At 33.3% G+C, this 24,757-nt stretch overlaps 1 protein-coding gene across 15 annotated transcripts in view; it reads left to right on the top strand.

Moving 5' to 3' along the window:
* The window catches only part of Unc-115a (actin binding LIM protein Uncoordinated 115a), a 430,063-nt gene that overhangs the window by 309,620 nt on the left and 95,686 nt on the right, over positions 1 to 24,757 (top strand). For all 15 annotated transcript variants that reach the window (XR_012755285.1, XR_012755284.1, XM_075357657.1 and 12 more), the window contains 4 exons: positions 5,358 to 5,485; positions 13,965 to 14,091; positions 16,790 to 16,883; positions 18,016 to 18,106. Coding sequence is in view for 13 of the 15 variants with exons in the window: in XM_075357657.1 (XP_075213772.1) it covers positions 5,358 to 5,485; positions 13,965 to 14,091; positions 16,790 to 16,883; positions 18,016 to 18,106 (440 nt within the window). In the remaining 2 variants the exon portion in view is untranslated. The remainder of the gene's footprint in view (positions 1 to 5,357; positions 5,486 to 13,964; positions 14,092 to 16,789; positions 16,884 to 18,015; positions 18,107 to 24,757) is intronic.

Below are 24,757 nucleotides of genomic sequence, written 5' to 3'. Positions count from 1 at the left end.
TACATACTCCAAACGTGGCCTGCCTACACAATTTTTCCCTTCTACCTGTCCTTCCAATATTAAGCGACTATTCCAGGATGCCTTAACATGTGGTCTATAAGTCTGTCTCTTCTTTTAACTATATTTTTCCAAATGCTTCTTTCTTCATCTATTTGCCGCAATACCTCTTCATTTGTCACTTTATCCACCCATCTGATTTTTAACATTCTCCTATAGCACCACATTTCAAAAGCTTCTAATCTTTTCTTCTCAGATACTCCGATTGTCCAAGTTTCACTTCCATATAAAGCGACACTCCAAACATACACTTTCAAAAATCTTTTCCTGACATTTAAATTAATTTTTGATGTAAACAAATTATATTTCTTACTGAAGGCTCGTTTAGCTTGTGCTATTAGGCATTTTATATCGCTCCTGCTTCGTCCATCTTTAGTAATTTTACTTCCCAAATAACAAAATTATTCTACCTCCATAATCTTTTCTCCTCCTATTTTCACATTCAGCGGTCCATCTTTGTTATTTCTACTACATTTCATTACTTTTGTTTTGTTCTTGTTTATTTTCATGCGATAGTTCTTGCGTAGGACTTCATCTATGTCGTTCATTGTTTCTTCTAAATCCTTTTTACTCTCGGCTAGAATTACTATATCATCAGCAAATCGTAGCATCTTTATCGTTTCACCTTTTACTGTTACTCCGAATCTAAATTGTTCTTTAACATCATTAACTGCTAGTTCCATGTAAAGATTAAAAAGTAACGGAGATAGGGAACATCCTTGTCGGACTCCCTTTCTTATTACGGCTTCTTTCTTATGTTCTTCAATTGTTATTGTTGCTGTTTGGTTCCTGTACATGTTAGCAATTGTTCTTCTATCTCTGTATTTGAACCCTAATTTTTTTAAAATGCTGAACATTTTATTCCAGTCTACGTTATCGAAAGCCTTTTCTAGGTCTATAAACGCCAAGTATGTTGGTTTGTTTTTCTTTAATCTTCCTTCTACTATTAATCTGAGGCCTAAAATTGCTTCCCTTGTCCCTATACTTTTCCTGAAACCAAATTGGTCTTCTCCTAACACTTCTTCCACTCTCCTCTCAATTCTTCTGTATAAAATTCTAGTTAAGATTTTTGATGCATGACTAGTTAAACTAATTGTTCTGTATTCTTCACATTTATCTGCCCCTGCTTTCTTTGGTATCATAACTATAACACTTTTTTTGAAGTCTGATGGGAATTCCCCATTTTCATAAATATTACACATCAGTTTGTATAATCTATCAATCGCTTCCTCACCTGCACTGCGCAGTAATTCTACAGGTATTCCGTCTATTCCAGGAGCCTTTCTGCCATTTAAATCTTTTAATGCTCTCTTAAATTAAGATCTCAGTATTGTTTCTCCCATTTCATCCTCCTCAACTTCCTCTTCTTCTAAATTTATGTACCCCAAAATTTTCCTTAACTTAACTGTATGCTCCGTCTATTTTACCAATGTTCATTTCTCTTTCCACTTCTGAACACTTTTCTTTAATCCACTCTTCTTTCACCAGTTTGCACTTCCTGTTTATAGCATTTCTTAATTTCCGATAGTTCCTTTTACTTTCTTCATCACTGGCATTCTTATATTTTCTACGTTCATCCATCAGCTGCAATATATCGTCTGAAACCCAAGGTTTTCTACCGGTTCTCTTTATTCCGCCTAAGTTTGCTTCTGCTGATTTAAGAATTTCCTTTTTAACATTCTCCCATTCTTCTTCTACATTTTCTACCTTATCTTTTTTACTCAGACCTCTTGCGATGTCCTCCTCAAAAATCTTCTTTACCTCCTCTTCCTCAAGCTTCTCTAAATTCCACCGATTCATCTGACACCTTTTCTTCAGGTTTTTAAACCCCAATCTACATTTCATTATCACCAAATTATGGTCGCTATCAATGTCTGCTCCAGGGTAAGTTTTGCAGTCAACGAGTTGATTTCTAAATCTTTGCTTAACCATGATATAATCTATCTGATACCTTCCAGTATCGCCTGGCTTTTTCCAAGTGTATATTCTTCTATTATGATTTTTAAATTGGGTGTTGGCAATTACTAAATTATACTTCGTGCAAAATTCTATAAGTCGGTCCCCTCTTTCATTCCTTTTGCCCAGCCCGTATTCACCCACTATATCCTTCCTTGCCTTTTCCAATGCTTGCATTCCAATCTCCAACTATTATTAAATTTTCATCTCCTTTTACGTGTTTAATTGCTTCATCAATCTCTTCGTATACACACTCTACCTCATCATCATCATGGGCGCTTGTAGGCATATAGACGTTAACAATCGTTGTCGGTTTAGGTTTTAATTTTATCCTTATTACAATGATTCTATCGCTATGCGTTTTGAAATACTCCACTCTCCTCCCTATCTTCTTGTTCATCACGAAACCTACTCCTGCCTGCCCATTATTTGACGCTGAGTTAATTACTCTAAAATCACCTGACCAAAAGTCGCCTTCCTCTTCCCACCGAACCTCACTAATTCCTACTATATCCATATTTGTCCTACCCATTTCCCTTTTTAAATTTTCTAGCCTACCAACCTTTTTCAAGCTTCTAACATTCCACGCTCCGACTCGTAGAATGTTATTTTTTAATTTTCTGGTGACCCCTTCCTTAGTAGTCCCCACCTGGAGATCTGAACGGGGGACTATTTTACCTCCGGAATATTTTACCAAAGAAGGCGCCTCCATTATTGCTATGTGAAAATGCAGAGCCACATTTTCTTGGAAAAAAAGCAGCTGTAGTTTTCCATTGCTTTCAGCTGCGCAGTACTCAGAGGACTGAGTGATGTTGATACGGCCGTTTAAGTCGTCCTGACTCACGCCCCTAACAACTACTGAAAGAGCTGCTGCCCTCTTTCAGGAATCATTCCTTAGTCTGGCTCTCAACAGATACCTCTCCGATATGGTTGCACCTTCGGTCCAGCTACTCTGTATCCCTGAGCACTCAAGCCCCCTCACCAACGGCAAGGTCTCATGATTCATAGAGGAGGTAAATAAACCTTAAACTAACGTAAATCATAAACAAACAAAAACTGTTAAAACTTTATAACACTCTCAATATACCACTTCTGACACTAGTGTAGCGTGTTGGCGGATTGATCAGGATATTTAGAGATTGATAATTGAAAATGGTTATATAATTACAATTTATTAGTTTACAAACATAAGTAAAACAAGACAAATCATTAATATAATAATAATAATAATAAACGACAATAATAAATAAATAATAATTTTATTAATCACAACATAATAATAATAATAATAATAAATGTCAATAATAATAATTCTAAACAGTAATTACATATAAATCAGAATTAAAAGTAGTCGTTAGGATTTATTTTCAGGTAGTTAAATATTGAAAACCAGAATTTATTCCCGTTGACAAAAGACATTAGTGTGCCTGCTAACTTGACACTTTTAATAACTAGCCTTGTATTAACAACAATAGTGCAATAGATAAGACAAATATAAAGCTCTTTACTGCAAATACCTTTGTTGTTTACAAATAAAACTACCCTAACAATTTATGAATGGAATTTAGTACATTATCTCTTTCTGTTATAGTCTAACAGTAACTCAGCGAACCACTTCATGTTTTCATGTACTGACATTACTTGTGACGTCACCTTAATCGCGTCAAACTTGTATGCACTAGAAATTCGTTCCTTTCACTGAATACTGTCACTGCAAACTTTCATAATAATTCCTTGTTTAGAACTCTCTCTCAGACTCTCCTTGCAGAACTCACATCATAACATCATGCTTAGACTCATTCACAGACTCCCATCATAACTTATTGCTTAGATTCTCTCGCAGAACTCTTGCACACTGACCAGTCAGCTGGTCTTCCCTGGAGTATTTATACTCCTATCCTCTTTACCTGCAGAACCGGACCCAACTAGAAGGGTGAGAATGATCGTCTGCCCTCACATTTTCCCTTGAGATTCCTACCCTGGTCCTTTATTGAACAACTTCTGTTCCGGGCAGTTTTACAAAGAACAATTGTTAAACGGACCTGTTAGTTTTACTAAAAGGGTTCCTTTTAGCCCCTTTCTGTATTCCTCCCATTATTGTATTTTCTACTTCTTTCTTCTTAATTGGAGGAAATCCGTTTCATGTTGTAACAAGACTGTTACAATATGAAATCTACTGATGTAAGATAATAACTTTTCAAAATGTTTTTTGTACTGAACTGTGAATTTTAGCTTCAGTTTATGTTATAAATGAAAGATGTTGTTAGCATCAATTTTAAATGTTCTGTAATTAAAGAATGCCCTCTTAATTGTTTGATTTTGTTAAATAGTTTGTTATTAAACAATACAGCTTGGACTTACAGCCCTAATGATGGATGCAATGTTTTTTAATTGTTCAAAGCATACTTGTGTTAGTAGCAATACTAGCAATACTGTTGTAGTATATATTATGTGGCTAAATACCATAAGTTTAATTTGTCTTATTTCTATTTTATCAGTTTGAGTTGAAATTCATAACTTAATAAAAAAAGAAATAATTAATATTTGTTATTTATGATCATATTTTTAGTATGCTTCAGATCTTTCTTTAATACAGAACAAGGTACAACTACACCTTTATTCAGGAATTTCAACATTTGAATGTTAGACATGTTTTATATATTTAAAAATTTGTATTAAATATTTCCATATATTATTTTCAATTTTGTGGAGAAAAAAAAATGATATGGATAAATCTTTGGTAAATGGGTGAATAAATACACGATTATTTGTATACTGTTTTGTTCATTAAAATGTGTTATGTTGCATGAAATATATATAAGCACTGTTAAGATGTATAATGTTGTTTAATTTCATGCTTTCTGATCACATAAACTGATTAATGGAATGTGCATATTTTCTTAAGTTTAAATTGTTAATTATACTTTATTAATGATTAAATAGTAAAACATATGCAAAAAGAAAAAAGTAAGAGCAACATAGTTTGTCTGGTGAAATGTGGTGTGGTCAGATGCATTCAGTGTTTTGTTCTCTTGTACACAGGTGTTACAGAATTATCTTCTTTTTCAAGTTTTTTTTTTAATTGATGCAGACGTTTTAACAAATCAGCATTGTATAGTTATATAAACAAAAGCAATAATTTATGTGTTTCTTCTGTGTTGTATTAATATATTTGTGTAGCGATATATATCAGCTATTTTTGACTTATACAAACACTTCAGCTCTATTTTGTGAATGTAAAAGATGATTTATTTTATGAGGTAATTCATTTCAATATTATTTTACTTAAAAGTTTATAAAGTTTTAAACTGTTTTGTAATATTTTTTTTTCTGTATTATTTCAGTCAAGCATTTCCTAGTGGTGAACGGGTAACGTATACTGGAAAAGAAGTTCTTTGTGGTAAATGTATTCAGATACCAATACGTGATTCACCATCATCTCAATCTAGCCCAACCAGTGCTATAGGAACAGGTTTGTATTCATAAGCTTTTTTTAATGGATATACAATATTTTCTTGGTTCAATTTTTATTTGATCACAGGATGGGATATTGATAAAATATTTTTTTGTTTGATATTTATGAAGTAATTTTTTCAGTGAAATGAGCATTCTATTATTAAATTTAAAAATTTTCTTAAGGTGATATTGTAGTAAATCCCATGTACTGTTTTTTATCTTTACAGTATTTTATCTGAGTGGTATAATTTCACAAATACAGTAAAATATCAGTAGTTCAAAATAATTAGAATCCTTGTTGCTCGTTTATATTTAAAGATTTTGATTTTTTAATAATATGTTAAATGGATTTATTGATTTCTTTTTTAACTTTTTTCTGTCTGCCTGGTCAGTGAGGTTCAGTGCCTCTATCTGTTTTATTTCTGTTCAAAGTTTGATTTTAATTTTCTTTTATAAGTTTTGTTTGTCCAATAATTTAGGCCATATTTTGAAGCTTTTTGGTTTCAGCTGTGCAGATGATTAGAACAGTGATTGTGGTCCTGTGCCACAAGACACTCCCAGGGAGAGGATTAAGGAATGTACTACAAATTAAGTACATTGTCCCAGATACCACACTATTGTTAGGGATGTTTAATGCCAAAGATAACTGCAGTATTCAAGGAATACTGGGCGATAAGGAAAAGCAGTGATGGGGTGATGCATTATTATTAGCATATAATTAGCATATGCTTATAATTTTTTAACAAAAATTATTAAAATAACATAATAACAGAACATACAGATTTAATTTTGGTCAAGCAATTAATACTCTTTTATTATTTGGTTGAAAAAACTTACAATTTAACCACCAACTTGATAATTTGGAAAAAAATTAGAAATACTAAAAGGTAACCTAATAAAACAGCTTAGTGCTCCCTCAGTGGAGGGGTGAGAGGAGTAGGGGTTATCACTTCTGTTTACCATTCCTGCCATTTTCAGTCGTCATGGTTTGATCAGGAGCTCATTGTGTGTTTGTAGTCGAAATGGTTTTTAAAACCAGCAGTTCTATGATTATAGTGCATAGAGCTTTTTGCTTAAGGTTTGCTATTCAAAATAATGAAAATATTCCTGATCATCATGACCCCCATAGGGGAAGACACTCTGCCTCCCCTCCATTCATTGCCCTTACGGGCTTTACCAGAGGTCATCTTCAAAACCTCAGCTTTTGACATATTCCAGGCTGTCTCAGCCAGGATGCTACTGATGCGAATGTGAGTGACATTCCTGTTGGTGTACTACCATTTAATGAACTCAAAACAAAACACATCTTACTGAGTCATAAGTAAGTGTGAAAGGACCTAACTAAACAAAGGAACTTAACTACATACCTGTAGAAGGTAAAAGTGTGTTCAACAAGCAACACAAAACATAAAAGTATTACATTGAACAATAACAATACACACATTGAAATAACATTGGAACAAAACAATGAAGAAAAACAATAAAAAAACATAATTAATAAAACAAAATATCAATAAAAGTAAAATATAATAAAAATCCAAGCAAAGCTCTAGATCCCTTCAGCAATTCTTTGCTTAGTACATAATAAAACTCTCCACTATTGCCCATTCAGCTTGACTCCTCGAGCTTACACGAAGCTCCAATGCCGACCCGATAAGATCAAGCTGACAGATGGTCTCCATGCACATTAACTTGTATTTTGAGCACTTGTAAAGAACATGGTAGGTGTCATCCAATTGTCCACACTGAGGACACATCCCAGAATATACCAGGTCGAATTTCTGCAGTCTGTTTCTAAAAGCATCGTGGCCAGAAAGAAATTGCATCACATATTTATTAGGGTGCACCCAAGAGATTTGTAAAGAGATCAGTATACAACGTCTCTGACCCATCCCATCTGGCCTGCCACAAGGCATTGTCATGTTGAATTTCTTGTATTTTATCCAAAGTCAACTCACTGAACTTTTTAGCAGCATACCACTGCTGCTTCTCAGACGTGATCAAGCCTATCGGTTTCACACTAGCAGTCACCAAGACTGCCTCCTGTAAAGTAGTACAGTAATGACCCATTACCATTAACATTATTATTAGGCATTGAGCCAATATTATGTCCTGATAACGTTTATATTTTAGCCTATTTGCCGAAACAGACACCATGTATAGCAAAATAGCATCGCACATGCCTTTATACAGGATGCTCATGGTCTAAGACCCCAAGTTAAGTTAACACCACACATCGAATATTGAAGAAGGTATTGTAGGCTATAGGTCTCTACATCTCTTTGTGACGTATTGAAGGTGCTTCTTAAATTGCAGTTTCTCATCAGGAAACACTCCTAGGAACTTTTGAACCTGAACATACTTGATGCCTTGCCACCGAAACATGGACTAGCCGACTCACTGCCAAATGGCCTTTGAGGAACATCATCTTGATCTTTCTGGGCTAAACATCATCTTGTGTTGATGAACCCGCAGCTCAAGCATCCTACAAGCCCAAGTGGCTTGGAGTTCAACCTCCCTCCGTGACCTTCTTTCAACCAGCAGGAACCCATTCTCAGCATAAACCAATGCAACAACTGCTGGGAAATTTCAGCCGTAGGAGAGAATCAAACTCTATCACCCACAATAAAGGACCCAACATACTGCCCTAGGAACATCCCTTCGACAGTGTTTTGCCAACCTCATGGCTGCCCTCGCAGAGCAGCACATCCTGATGAATGAAGTAACTTTGAGTAACTTGCAGTTCACTTACAGTAGATTCTCTTTTGTGGAGCATCAAGGACTGCCCATCATTCCGGATCACCCTCACATTGAGAAGCTCTTTGCAAACGACAAACAACCTTCTTCATTCTGAACAGGCTCCCTATTCCACCATGATGCAATCCTCTTTCGATTGGAACTTCAGGGAATTGAACACTCGGCGGCATCAGGAAAATCTGCCAACAAGCCAACTCCCAGATCTTCCAAATCAAAGACATCCAGAGTTTGATCCAAAACTCAGAGCCTGATTGAAAGTAAATCGATAAATTTCTTCCAGTCTGCACGCAGGAAATAACCCTGCTGAACTGGAACATTACATCAGTAGTGCTCACTCACCAGCAATCTCATAGATAATCAATCGATGATCACTCGAGCAATCGTCAACTTCCTTCCAATTACAAACATTGGCAGGGATAAACCTACCAATGGTAACATCGATGTTCACACACATCTACCGTACCTATGTAGGTGGGCAACTCACCAGGTACCTTATATACCTGTAAATCATGCTGGGCTTAAAAGCCCTCTTATTAATTCACTATCAACATTGGTGAAACCGCTATGCCACAAGACTGACTTAACATTCTCACCTATAAGGATTGGATCAGTGCCAGAGAATCGTAGGATTTTATCCCAGACCTCAAGATGATGATCAGCAGGATCTTTATACTGGAAATGTGAACTATCAACATACAGATGAAAGTCAACATCCACATGGACAATGGGATGACGATTATTCGAGAAGTGTTGAATAATGAGACACAATCAAGTTCCCTTCTGCACAAAACAGTAGACATGCTTCCAGAACCACAATAGAACCTGTTCCAATGAGAAAAACATGGCAGATCGTCGGACAAAATATATGGAGGCTGCTAAAAAACCAACATCCAATCCTCTACATAATGTAATCTTTCTAAACTCAACCTTAGTAATGTAAGCATCCTATGCATTTAACTGACCAAATTTAACCATTTAATAAAATAGAATTATAGTACATATCGAGAGCTCTCTGATAACACCCACATTCTTTACTATTCAAAGAGTGCTTATGATCCTTCTGAAGACGTTTACAATTAACACAAGTCGGACCCTCTGTCTTCTTTGGACACTCCTCATGCATGTGTCCTTCATCACCACAATGAGCAGCACAAACTGCAATATGTTCACAGAACTTAGCCCTGTGACCAAACCTGCAGCACTTAAAACAGCGCTGGACATCTAAATATTCCTTGACCTTACACGAAGAGAAGTCTACAACCTGCCCTACTGTGAAGCTGTTGAAAAGTTTAGGACTAATCTCAAAATTCCCATGGTAGTGCTCCGCTTCCAGCCTACCTGATTTAAATAATAATTGACACTCATATTTGAATGTAGCTGCCGTATCCATTTGAGTATTTTGCTCCCTAATGAGAGCCATTAATTCTTTCCCAGACAGCCATCGATATATCATAGACAGTCACTTTAGGACGCCTGTTGCCTTTAGGGTTGACTTTCATGTCAGACCGACTTTAAAGGAGTCCGAGATGATCAGAAGACTTTCGTTGATCAGAATTCTTCGAGAATTTCTGAACAAAGTGATGTTTTTTCAACAGTCTTGGAAAAAGAAAATCTGGCCGATCTTAAAGTGCTCATACGCTTGAGAATATTGAGATTGTGAGTCCGTTTTGCAGTCCTCAAAACGTTCTCCAAAGAAGCATGCTGCAACTGCTGTGCTTCCTAGGGAGAGGAAGAAGAATTTTACAAGAAGACATGCACTTTCACTCTTATAAAATTAATAATTGTCCAAAAACTTAAACCAGAAGATATTTTAAGATGTCAACAGTCCTGTGAGAACATCCTGCAAAGTATCAGATGATGAACTTGTATAGTGATGAACCACATTTCCACTTAAGTGGTTGTGTAAACAAACAAAATTTCCGCTATTGATCATAACCCATGAATTTTGGATGAAAGACAATTGTAGTCTGATAGTGACTGGTTTTTTGTGTAGTTTTTAGAGATTGTATTTTTGGTCCTAATTTTATTGAAGAGGAGGGTTTAACCGTTGCACTAACGTCCCACCATTGCATTGCCATGCTTAAGAACTTCGTAAGGATTCAACTTCATACCTTTGGACTGGATAACCTTGAATGTGTTTTTCCAACAAGATGGCCTGCAGTGCACACCACCGGGATATCAATGGCAGTGCTAAGAGACCTGTTTCCTGAAAAACTTATCTTGTTGCGTGGTGATGTTTCTTGGTCGCCCTATTCACCAGACCTCACCCCAATTGATTTTTTTCTTTGTGGTTACCTTAAATCTAAGGTTTACACACATCAACCCCACACTCTTGACAACCTCAAGGTAGCTGTTCAAGCAAAGGTAGCAGCTATTTCAAAAGACATGACATGGGTGACGATGGCCTATAGAGGTTATTTTAAAATTTGTAATAATGGACAACATTTAGCTGATGTAATTTTGAGAACAAAGTAATTAAAAACTGTTTTTAATACCGTTTTATATTTTTGAGTAAACAACTTTCTGTCTGCAACATTTTTTGTGTTATTAGCCTTAAAAGTGTGAAAGGTTTTATTGGGTCACCTTATGAAGAAATGTTTCAAACGACTAATGTTTTTTTTAAATAGTTTACTGAAAAGTTATTTTTTATCAAATGAAAATTTATTTAATATAATATATAATAAATATTAATTTTTTAACTAGATTAAATGGTAAAATATCTCTTTTTACCAAGAATAGTTTGCTGGTATATTCCAGATTGATGCTCATATAAGCAGTTTGCTGGTATATTCCAGATTGATGCTCATACAAGTCAGTGAAGTTTCTCTAATGCAGTGAAAACTCTCCAAAGACAGTTGATTCTTTGTTTGTTCTGTCACAGTTTTTCTTCATGCAAATTGTGAATTTAAGGTTTCTACTCATAAAAATCAATAGCTTTCACTTCTTTTTTATATTTCTTAAAGGAAAAGAATAACTGAAAGACTGATTGAGTTTTTTTATGAAATTCAGAAAAATGTATTACTTAACACATAAATATTACATTTATTTGCTTTTAACTTTAACACAATTTTTGAATGGCATTTTACTAGTTTCTTCACTTTTTTCATGAAATTCCGCTGTCAATGACTTAAACCATACAGTAATGCCATTTTTTAATTTATTGTCATATCTTTGTGATCCAAGCCATTGGTTAAGGTGAAGAAAAATAAAATAATTGCTAGGTGCTGTATCAGGGCTGTATGGTGAATGACTGAAGATTTTCCAACAGAAATTTTTCTGGTTGCCTCATTGTGTGATTTGTCATGTGTGGTCAAGCATTACCATGCAAAAGCAAAATTCTGCAGGATAGCATTCCACTTTGCTTGTTTTTTTTTATAGCTCTAAAAATTTTTTAATGCTTTGCAGTACTCATCTGCATTCACAGTAGTTCCATGATTACTAAATTCAACAAGTAAGGTACTTTTTTTGTCCTGAAAAACAGTAGCCATAAGTTTCTTTATTGAACATTCTTGTTTGAATTTCTTCAGTCTAGGAGATGATAAATGCCGCAATTGAATTGACTATTGCTTTGTGACAGCTTAAATTATTAAGGAAATTCAAGTTTTATCTCTGGAGTAACAATGTGAGCAAACAATTTTTCAACTTCATTTTCCTAAAGCTGCAAAAATTCATGCACCGCAACAAAATATTTTCAGTGTGTCAGTTAACATCTTCGGCTCCTTTCTGGAATACTTTATAGCACAATTTTTTAGTAAAAACTTCATAAATTGAACATCATGAAACATCAAAGACAATTGTGACATGGTAAAGCACTGGTTTTCTTAAATTTTTTAGTCATCTTTTTCAGTCAATCATTTATCGCTAATGGCTGGCCACTATGTTCATCATGAATGCTTGTTTGCCCTTTTCAAAATGAACAGCACCAATGTCTTACTTTAGCATCACTCATAATATTTGACTTGTAAACATTATAAATTTACTGTGAATTTCAGCCGCTGAATATTTTTTTACCATGAAAAATCATACTACTCTTTGTACTTCACACTTGACAGGATCATGAATTGTAGTACTCATTATAAATGGATGAATATAAACATCAAAGAGTGTAAACTATTTTTAGCAGCTGACTTTTGATAGAACTAACTGAGCTATGCAGGAATCATTTGTTTGCAATGGTTAAATAGGCAGCAAATTCAAAACAGATCTTACTTCAAAAATGCGCCTCATATTTTTATTGAGTATTACTTGCTTCTTGGAGTAATTAAAAAAAATAACTATCGTATTAATAACATCTTTATGAATTCAGATAATAATGACTAATAGCTGAAGAAAAGGAAGGGATTTACAATGTTTGTAAACATACAATTCCGGGAATCACAAGATTTAAGAAAAATCGCTCTATTGACAATATAAATAAAACATGAAAAATTTCAAATATTTTGTACTTAAAAAGTTACTGACTGTTTGAAATCCATATTTTCACGATCTGTTGCCAGCACTTGATGAATACATTATAATTTTTACTATTTTGTTTTGTCTGATATTATTTTTTTAGGTAAAATGCAGAGGGTAGGGAAATTTCTCATATCTCTTAATAGTCTACTTCTTCAGTTTTGAATTTCCTTTACATTGAATGTAACTGGATTAATAAAATTTACTTCTTTTTACCTTGTAATATCATGATTTTGGAGCATGATATATAATGGTTGTAAGTAGATAGTATAATGTCTAGCCATCAGAACCAATTACTTATTTTATTGTGGTTGATTTTAAACTGAATTTGTGGATTATTATGATCTTAATGATAGATTTGTACTGATAGATAATAGGAAAGAGGGTGTAATGTTTGTAACTTCAATATGTATTACAAAAAATTTAATTTTTTTGTAAAAATAAATGTTTTTCTTAATTTAATGAGGATCCAGACAGCTATTGTGGTTATGTTGCTAGAACTATGTTAGACCACAGGCCAAATTCTTCTTTTAGATTTCAACAGTTTGAATTACTGATGATCTACTGAAGTCATTAATTTTATTAATGTTATTTTTGTTTCAGTTTAAAAATAAAAGTTTCTTTTTAGAAAGTTTTGATGTTATTTTTACATAGTTTCTATGTTATTATTTGTAGTACATTTTGCTCAACGAATAATTTAAAAAATAAATAAAAAGTCTTTCAGTTGAAATTATACTTTATATTTATGATCAGCATTAATTTATAAATACTTTTTAACTGAATATATATTAAGAATGTCATAAAAAAGCACTTTTAAGCGTGTGGGCTTGTTTTTATAATTAATTTTATGGTGTAAAATATTTTAATTTATTCAATCAGTTTTGTTAATGAAGTTGTAATAATTAAATATAGAGCAAGGTTATTGGAAAAATTCATTTGATAACAGTCTAGAATCTGTTATTTAACACTATTTATAGTTGGTTATATTTATATGAAAAAAGATGAAAAAGAACATTAAATAACATGTTTAAAATAAATCATCCCAGGTTCTTATTTGATGAGCTGATTTGGAAGCCAGCATTGTGAAATCCCTGCATGAACTAATCGCATAAAATAAAATTGAATATATTTTAGATATAGTATATTTTTTATAAACAGTCTGTCAGTCAATGGAATTAATTTTGTGCTTTTTAAAACAGTTCTTTGTTGTGTGTCAGTTTATGACTTTATTTGAAAATTTGCAACTGGTATTTTCGGTGTATTATATTTTTTCATTCATTCTGCAGAATGCGCTGGATGTCATCAGGATTTGAAAGAAGGCCAAGCATTAATTGCTCTTGACCGTCAGTGGCATATTTGGTGCTTTAAGTGTCAAGCATGTAGTACCGTGCTTCATGGTGAATACATGGGCAAGTAAGTATTTACTTATAAAATTAATTCAAGATTGGTTTACCAACTTTTATATGGAATATCAACATTTAGTGCTTGTATGTTCTGGCTATAATTCTCCACATAACTATGCTGATATAGTAAGTGTAACAAAATGATTTGTACTTTTATTAGTTAACACCTTTTTGTTATTTTATGAATATCTGTTAACTGAATATCAATTAATTCATGCATTCAAAACATATGGTTAAGTAACTATTTCTCTGAATGTCAGGCCTTCCTCATTTTTCATTAATTTTTTCCCTTGCTTTTCATTATCAAATTGATTTCTAACAAATAAGAATTAACAAAATGAAAATTAAAATAAAATACAATATGGAATTGTGCATTGTAATTAACTATGTGGAAGGTTTGGCTAGTGTCAAAAATAATTTTACACGTAACCAATATCATAAACTACTTCCAGAGACACAGAGCATTATTGCTGCTGACTGTTGAGGAAGCACACAAAATATTCTTATTTTTTAACATTTTTGTATATATTTTTTTGAAAATATAAAACTAATTTCAGAGACACTGAACATTACTGCTGCCTATTCAGGAGGCACATATAAAATATTTTAATTTTTTTTAAAATAATTTGCTAAAGGGAATTATAAATTAGTAATTTTTTTCTAACATGATTCTGTACCAATAGTGTACTGAGAAAGGCATAGTGTGTAGTACTAGTAGAGCAGTGTTGGAGCCAAATGCTTGAGATAATAATAGAATAAAACATGAAAGAGTGAGGTATCTATCTAATATTTAGCTGCTCAGAGACAGTCTGAAATTGTGTGGTATAAGGAATGGAGAGGCGAGTATGTGTGTAGTTTATAATATCAGCTGTAGCTTGGCAATAGGGACTCCCCCTTCAGTATACCTCTCCATTGCTCCCTGTATATGAAAGATAGCAGCCACTATTTTGAAGCAGAAAATTCTATGAAAAATTATTATACACATGTGATTTAACAGCAAGAAACTTTTATACAAAATTATTACAAATTTGAATATGGTCATACTTGTATCATAAATGGACAGAGCCAAAATGTAAAGCTAAAACAGAACCTTGCTTTATGTAATCAAAATTTAGTTTCAACCATTAACTTGTAGGAAACTAGGTTATGGTGATTACTGTCAGGTAGATTTGACTAAATGAATCTGATTCCTCTGCCTATTTTACGTAGAATTAAGTTTGTTATATTTCATTTAAATTAAATTTAAAAAAAATTCTTCAGGTTCGAGTGAACATCTTACATCAGTAGAATTGAATCTAGCAGGGTTTTTTTATACTGATACTGCCTTCTGTTGGAATTTAATTTATACGAGGGTTATTTTTTTCAAGGTCCGATCGGTCGAGAAATAAAAACCTGTGCAAAAATCGGATGAACCTTTGCGCATATGTGTTGCGCAGCGTCTCTAGGATGGCCTTCAATCACGCCGCGTCACTTCGTTTATTTCTGAACACGTAGCTAACACGTAAACATGTCTACAACAATAGCATCTCCCACCAAGTGTGAAGTGCATGCGATAATTTGGTTTCTTCAGGCTGAGGGGCGTAATGCAGCTGAAATTCATCGAATAAGTAATGTGTACAGTGAAACTTCAATGAGTGACAGCAAAGTGTGACAATGGTGCAGGAACTTTAAAGCAGGACGTACAGATGTTCATGATGCAGGTGGTCAGGGAAGGAAGCGAGTGTCAACCGATGATCTCGTTGAGCGAGTGGATGAGGCAATTTGAGAAAATCATCGGTTCACAATTTCTGTAGAGTGATTCGTTTCCTGAAATTTCAAGGTCAGCTCTCTACACCATTGTGAGTGAGAGACTTCAGTACCGCAAACTGTGTGCGAGGTGGGTTCCCAAGATGCTGTCTGACCATCACAAAACAATGGGAATGGACGCCTCCCTAAGTTTCTCCAGCGCTACCACAATGAAGGAGAAGATTTTTTGAACAAAATTGTCACAGGGGACGAGATATGGGTCCATTACGAAACTGAAGAAACAAAAGAACAATCCAAACAGTGCATGCATTCTCATTCTCCCAGTAATCCAAAGAAGTTCAAGCAAACCTTCTCCAACAGAAAGTATATTGCTACTGTGTTCTGGGACTGGAATGGAGTTCTCTTGGTGGAATTCATGGAACGTGGCACGACCATCACTGCAGCCTCATACTGCGTGACTCTTCAACGTCTACGAAGGGCAATTCAGAATAAGCGGAGAGGAATGTTGTCATCAGGCATTGTCTTTCTCCATGACAATGCTCGGCCGCACACTGCAGCTGTAACAAAGAAGCTCCTGCAGTGTTTTCATTGAGAAGTGTTTGATCACCCACCATACAGCCCAGACTTGGCTCCATCCGATTTTCACCTCTGCTCACATGAATTGCTGGCTAGGAGGACAACATTTTGACACAGACATCGAGCTGCAGACCAGTGTACAAACATGGCTGAAAATACAGGTGGCTCCGTTCTATGATGAGGGTATTGGAAAGTTGGTACCACGCTATGACAAATGCCTAAAGCAGAGTGGCGACTATGTAGAGAAATAGCGTAACTATAAAAAATACAAATAAAAAATTTTTTATTTTCACTGTGGTTTTAATTTCATGACCGATCGGACCTTGAAAAACAAATAAATCTCGTATAATGTGTTATTTTTATTTTATAACATTTTTCTTTTTCAGGGATGGAGTTCCATACTGTGAAAAAGATTACCAAAAACAATTTGGAGTAAAATGTGCATACTGCAGCCGCTACATATCTGGCAAAGTTTTACAGGCAAGTTTTATTAATATAATATGTAGTTGAAGCTGTTTATAATTAATTTATCTATTGTAATTAGACATTTTACAAAGAATTAAAACATATTTATCTAATTCCCATGCATTGTGTTAAGTGTTTAAAAATGTTATATTTTGTTAACAGAATTATATGTTTATTTGTTAATAATCTGAATGTAATTACAGTATACACCTGTTACAATGATTTGATTGATTTCTGAGGAATGGTTTTGTATCAAGTATTTACAGCCATGTTGGAAACTTGACTGCAGAAACATGACTGTTAATATTTTTTTTATATGAAATTAAATACATTGTTCTAATTAAAGTAACTGGATTTTATTTTGTATAAAACATGGTTGCACAGTCTTTTACGGCATTGAAACTAGGCGTACCTATTTTGTTTTAGGGTAAATGATGGCATATATCTCTGGTAGATTCCTATTTAAATTGATGTGTATTGGAATATTAAATAGCTGAACTATTTATTACTTTAGCTTAAGTGTAAGTGTAACTGAAACATCTGCTGTTGCAGTTTCATATTCATATTTTTAATGTTGTGACCCAATTCATTTTTTAAATCAATAAGGCTGTTGTGTGGTGATAAAAAATCCTTTTTCAGTTTCATTTTGCTATCGGTTTCAATTTTAAATTATTGACAACTATGTAAAAAAAAAATCGTTAATGAAACTATTGGGATAAATGTTATATAAAATGTTTATTTATGTCAGGCAACATAAGGAAACATATTTTTTTAATTATTAAAAATATTTTTAAATTCATAAATCCCAAACTGTAAAATTAAAAGAAAAGTATTTTATTGGGATGTAACATATAATGAAGCTGAATTTTTATGTCAGGTGAGGTAATAAAAACTTAGTAAGTTTTTAAGGAGATATTAATAGACAGTAAAAGCTATTCTGTGTACAAACCATAGATCTTTTTTTATTATTATAATTTTTTTTTTTTTAAGCATTGTGAGGGGGTCATTTTTTTAAAGTTTTTTTTTATTTATAGAAAGTGGCTTGAAAATTGTAAATATTGGTGGTCTAGTGTACTTATATTACCATATAGATTATTTTACATACTCTTTTGTTTACTTAAAAATGTTCTTTTCTTTCTTTTTTTAGGCTGGTGATAACCATCATTTTCATCCTACTTGTGCCCGCTGTACAAAGTGTGGTGATCCATTCGGAGATGGGGAGGAGATGTATCTTCAAGGTTAGATATAACTTGCAATTCCATAAACTATTTTAATATATAAGCAATATGTTTTTTAAATTTTTCAAAAACTTTTTTGAAAAAAAAAATCCACATTCCGGGAAAGTTCTACAACTGTGGGTTGTTTCTGATGTACAGCTTACACACACAACTTAATTTAAAATATTTATCAGTTTATTTAAATATAATATTTTTTCATTTATTTAATTCAGTGATTCTAACTAAAGTGTGCGTGCATACTGTATATAATTCACATGGGTGTGCGGTACTAGTGGCGATGATTGGCACTAACTAAACTAATATAATTTCACAACTTACATAGAACAGATTTCGCTTCTACAGTCGGCAGACTGGTATAGCTATGAAGCTTAAACGTACCAGGTACCAAGTCAACTGAGCGATCAAGTTCAAGATCCAGGCAAACCAAGTTACTTTTTTACACTTAAAATATTATTTATTTATTCAATTCTACTGCTCACCTGCGCTGTCACAACATAGCATGCGACTACAACAGCTGTACATCAGTGCTACCAACCTAGTGAAATATTAACCAAATTAAATAAAATAATTAATATTTAAAGTGTAAAAAATAATTTGGCTTGTTTGGCAACCCAGTGGAATTTCAAATTTCCCAGTCCAAGAGGATAAGGGAAAAGGGAAAAAGAGGAAGGACTGTGACATTAGCGCTGCTTGTGGTGACAGGAGATATTATTGACGCAGTATGTCCACTTAGTCAATAGTTTACAATATCTTTTGGGGTAAGAGTGCGATTTTGCAAAAATGTCTTTTTTTTGCAGATATTGTTGTTTTTTAATTGTTCATAAGTGTGCCTAAGAAAAATATGACCTTAATTAGGCAAAATCTTGAGATACTAAGGGTGTCCTTGTTATACAGCCTCACTCCCCTTGACTTTTTAAGTTAAAAATTTAATGGCATCAATGTCCCATATATAGAAGTAATCTGATCAAGTTTGGTCAAAATCAGTCTGGTCGTTCTGGATATATAAGGTGATTTAGAGGCAAATACCAAACACACACATACAAACATTAACATCCGGAAAATTTCCTTTTTAAGTAAATTTATATAGTAAAGATAATAAAATATAAATAAAATTCAATACTACTAAACACTAAAAAAATTCTACTTCAGTATAAAAGTAATTCTGTTAATTAAAATTTAGTACTCACTTTAGACAATTTTACTTCCACCTGGGTTTGTCTAAATCACGATATTTAAAATATTAAAATAATAATTGTTTTTATTATTTTATTAATATGAGTGGAATTATTAAAATTCTTTTTAGTTTAATTTTATTTTGGTTTACTTTTTATTTATTTTTATTTCTACACTTTTTTTTTTTTTGTGTATATATATATATAAAAATAGGAGGCAACCTTATGTGAGTGTAGCAAATACACAGTCCATAAAACAGTCACCTTTAAAGAAATGTTTAATTACATTACATAACAAAGAGTTTTGTAATAACTCTTTTTTTTTTTACATAAAAAAGATTTTAAATTTGACTTGTATTTTTTCTCTCTACATCTTGTTATTTAAGCTTTACTTTTCAATAAATGCACCACTACTGTAGAGATTATTTCTGTTTTTTGTTGGAGGAACCTCAAATTGTGCCATAGTAAATTTCTTCTTAAAGTAGATTATTAAAGAAAAAGGTATTTTGACTTTTTGAAGATGCATGTATATTTTTTTCATTATTAATTATTGGATTATTATAGTGAAATATGATGTACTGCCTAATCTAATTTCGATATTCAATGTATTTTCATGTGAAAAATTAAGAAAGTTTGTGTTAATGTTCATTTAATGTAAAAAGGAAGTAAAATATTGAAACAAAAAACATATTAACTATTTTTATACAAATATACATGCATAAGTATAGGTAAAAAGTAATATTGTATGCACATATTATATATATATATATATATATATATATATATATATGTGTGTGTGTGTGTGTGTGTGTGTGTGTGTGTGTGCACATACTCAAGAATAGTTTTTTCTTCATTTTGTATACTTTCTTTGTACCCCTTTTCATATTTTTATTAACATGAAAGTTTCTTGGTAATGTTTTTTCATATAGATAACAGTTTTGTAATCTTTATTTTAAAAACTAAAAAAGTAAATCTAAAAAAATTGAAGTAAAACACTGTAAAAGAGTAATAAAATATTAAAATTACTAAAATAAATATAGGTTATAAGCATTAAATAAATCTTGAAATTCAAGTTGAATCACCACTACTCAGAATGAGTTAAAATAATACCAATAAGTAAAAAATAGTGTTTTCAAATCTTATTTAATTAACATTTTTTGAAGTTATTGCAAAATTGTTATTAATTGAATTTTTATTCACAAGTTAGTTTAAATAATAGAAAACCGTTATTTTGTTCTTAGTATATGATTTTTCAAGTGTTTTGCTTTTTCTTTTAAAATTTCATATATCAAAACACATCTGGTTTTATATTTCTGATATTTAGGCTGATTTCATCTTCAGCTAATATTAGACTAAAAAGGTTGGTTGTACAGTATAAGCTCGTTTGCTAATGTTACATTAATATTTGAAAATATTATTATTAGAAACTGATTTTTTTAAAAATAAACTTAAATCACATTTGAATTAATGTTTACTTACTGGTTAGAGAGAGAGATAGAGAGTTTATAATATTATTTTCTCACAAAAAGGGATGCATTAATCTGTTGCTTCACAACAGTGGACTTAATCTGTGTGCTTCATTATTCAGTCACCCCTGCAGTGAACAGAGTGAAGGTGTCACTTATAGACTTTTTTTTTTTAATCTCCGGGTCCATAGTCAAGCAATTCTTTCCACAGAGGATGAGATGAGTGTTTGTAGTGTGTGTGAAAAATGCGGTGCCTGACCGGGATTCGAACCCAGGACCTCCAGGTGAAAGGCCGAGACGCTACCACTCGCGCCACAGAGGTCGGTTTCACTTATAGACCAGAATATCATTTGAATGGAGTACATGAACAACAGAATGACTTGCTGTTGTACAGCAGCATATTTGGATCTGTGAAGAAAACAATAGGAAATCACCTCCTTTGTTCTTAGTAAGCCTAGTGTAGAATGTTTGTTATTCTTCGGAATATCAATTTTTGAAAGTGACATTAATGGGTTGCACATAAACATTATAGTTATTTATCTTAATTTTCATAGGGTAGATGTTAATGCCTTGTTCTGATGTAAATCATAATGCTGCAGTTTGTATTTGTTGTCTAAAAATCCCTTTTAATTAAAAGTGATCAGAAATGAAGTATGTGATTTTAAAAGATTACAGTTGTGTTATAAAATTAATGGTAAGTTCTGTATCAGAATGTTAGCCTTTAGTAATTGTTTTAGTTGTAAAACATTATCTGAAAATTAGGTCTTGTGTTGTCAGTTAAATGAATGGATTACACTGGTCAACATAAAATTTGGAACTGAATAGGAGTACGTGTTCTATATAGTATGCTGATTCTGAATATGTATTCCAAAACAACCCTTCACATAATGTTCTTAAGTTATAACTCCTTAAATATTCCATCATTCGTGGAACAAACCATACAAATAAGTTAGTACGTCTGTGTGTTTGCTTATCTGATTTATATTGTGATGCATGCTGTAGACCTACATTAAATACATAACAGTCGAATGGTTTAATTTCATCTCAAGCCAGACATGTGTAGATATTTCTGTGAGTCAAGTAATGAATAATTCAACGTGATGAAATTTTCTTCAGTACGAGTTCAGCTCTGTATAACTTGCAGTGTTGTTTAGTTGTGGTAGTGGTTTTATCATACACATGTTTTTGTTACATTTCGCAGAAAATTCACTATGAAAAGTCAATGAAAACCAGTAATGAATCTGCTGAAAACTGCTTACAAACATTATTTTGATCGTCCCTTGGGAGACCAAGATAAATCCTGGGTTCCACATGTAATATGCAGCAAATGCTAGATTAAACTACCCAGTGGTTAAAAGGAAAAAAAGAGCATTTACCTTTTGGTTTACCTGTGATTTGGCAACAGTCAACAAATTCTTAATAAACTTTTACTGGTTTCAATTCAAACAATAAAAACAGTATTGCATACCCAAATGTTTGTTCAGCTATGAGACCAGTAAGTACTTCATGGTGTAGATTTACTGATTTAGATCGCTCCAGCTTCTTGGAAAGAAATTTTTAATTCCCCAGAAGACTCTTTTCTTTTTTTTTTCCTGTTTAGTCTCCGGTAACTACCGTTCAGATAATACTTCAGAGGATGATATGTATGAGTGTAAATGAAGTGTAGTTTTGTACAGTCTCAGTTCGACCATTCCTGAGATTTGTGGTTAATTGAAACCCAACCACCAAAGAACACCTGTATCCACGATCTAGTATTGAAATCCGTGTAAAAATAACTGGCTTTACTAGGACTTGAATTTGGAACTCTCGAATTCCAAATCAGCTGATTTGGGAAGATGCGTTCACTACTAGACCAACCCGGTGGGTCCCCAGAAGGCTCAACCGATGAATCCTCAACTTCAATAGATATTAATTACGTTCCAGAAGAATCAAATACTGAACTTCACCTCATCACACAAGCAGAACTGAGCGACCTAATTTGTGACCTATATTTGTCGAAACAACATGCAAACTCCTAGGTTCTTGTCTTAAAGAATATAATTTATTAAACAAGGATAATAAAATTTCAGTTTTTAGAAATCGAAACCAAAATTTACTGAAATACTTTAGAAGGGATTGTTTAATTTGTTCCTGGCATGATGTTAGGGGGCTAATGTCTGAACTGGACGTTGAATATGTTATTTGTGATTGGCATTTATTTATAGACTCATCAAAAAGAAGCTTAAAGGCAGTGTTTTTGCGTAACAAATAAGTTTTCTTCTATACCGGTAGGAATCTATGCTGTAGGAAGGAAAGAAACATAATAGTACGTCAAAATGTTTAAAAGCTATTAAGTATGATGAACACTCATGGCAAATCATTGCTGACCTGCAAGTGATACCACTTCTTCTCGGTTTCCAGAGTGGCTTTACAAAATATGTGAGTTTCTTGTGTTTGTGGGATAGTCAGGCTATAGATAAACACTACGCCGCTAAAGACTGGCCAAAAAGAGATCAGTTTATCCCAGAAAAGGAAAATGTGTTAGTATTTCCTTGTCAAAGCAGATCAATTATTTTACCACCTGTATAAACATAAATCTAGGCCTGATGAAGAATTTTGTAAAAGCATTAGATAAAGATGGAGATGGCTTTAAATATTTAGCTGAGGTTTTTTCACAATTAAGCGAAGCCAAATTAAACTATGTAATATTCATTGGGCCACAAATAAGAAAATTAATTTGTGAAAATATATTTGACAGCAAACTGAATCCTAAAGAATTAGCAGCATGGAAGTCATTCAGAGATGTTTTAATTGGTTTTCTTGGAAACAAAAAAGCAGAAAATCATGATCAGCTTATAAATGAACCCTTAGTGAACTGTACAAATTTAGACTGCAGAATGTCATTGAAAATTTATTTTTTACATTCTCATTTGGACTTTTTCCCTTTAAACTTGGGTAACATCAGGGACAAACAAGAAAAAAGGTTCCACCAAGGTGTACTTGTAGATAGAACAATGTTATCAAGGCAGATGGGCTGAATCTACAAGGTGTGTGAGAAAACTACTGAGATTGGTAACACTGCGAGCGATCTGGTAAATGCTGTGTCTACCAGTATGTGCTAGACCGGTTTGTTCATTCCTTCCACATGCTGAGTACGAGTTTCAACTCCGTTCAGCCAACACAATATTTTTGACAGCGCCATCAGTGAAGTTGTGTTACGAAAATGGAGCGTCGGAATGGAGCATCGGACAACGTTGTGAAATCAAGTTTTGTGTTAAACCTGGGGAAAATCCGCGAGTGTGACCTTTGAAAAGTTAAAACAGGCCTATGGGGAACATTGCTTATCAAGAGCACAAGTTTTCCGCTGGCAAAAATCATTTTTGGAAGGCCAAGCACACGTTGAAGATCAACCTCACTCAGGGAGACCTTCAACTTCAAAATCTGATGAAAACATTGAGCATGTGACGGTTCTTGTGAGATCAGACTGTCATTTAACAATAAGGATGATGAGTGAACAGTTAAATTTAAACACTTTTACCGTACATCAAATTTTTACAGGTGATTTGGACATGCGAAAGGTTTGTGCAAAATTGGTGCCAAAAAACCTCACAATGGAACAGAAGGACAATCGAAGAAATGTGTGTGTTGATCTTCTTGAGAGGATTGACAATGACCAAGAATTCTTCAATCGTGTGATCACAAGTGATGAAGCCTGGATATTTGAGTACAATCCTGAAACAAAGCTAAGAGTGGCACACTCCGTCATCTCGACCGAAAAAATGTCAAATTAGCAAATCAAACCATGTTGATTTGCTTTTTTGACAGTAGAGGTATCATGCATAAAGAATTTGTTCCTCCAGGACAAACTGTCAACCAAGTGTTTTAGAAAGGTGTCCTTGAAAGGCTCAGAAAAAGAGTGATTCACGTGAGACCAGACATTGCAGACAAGTGGATGCTTCATCATGACAATGCCTCGTGTCATTTGACCATTTCCAACATGAAATTTCTGACCTCAAAACGCATTCCTAAGGTTC

Source organism: Lycorma delicatula, chromosome 1, assembly GCF_047948215.1.
Source record: "Lycorma delicatula isolate Av1 chromosome 1, ASM4794821v1, whole genome shotgun sequence".
Lineage (NCBI taxonomy): Eukaryota > Metazoa > Arthropoda > Insecta > Hemiptera > Fulgoridae > Lycorma > Lycorma delicatula.
Note: the sequence above shows the minus strand (reverse complement) of the source record. Positions and strands in the feature narration are given on the sequence as shown.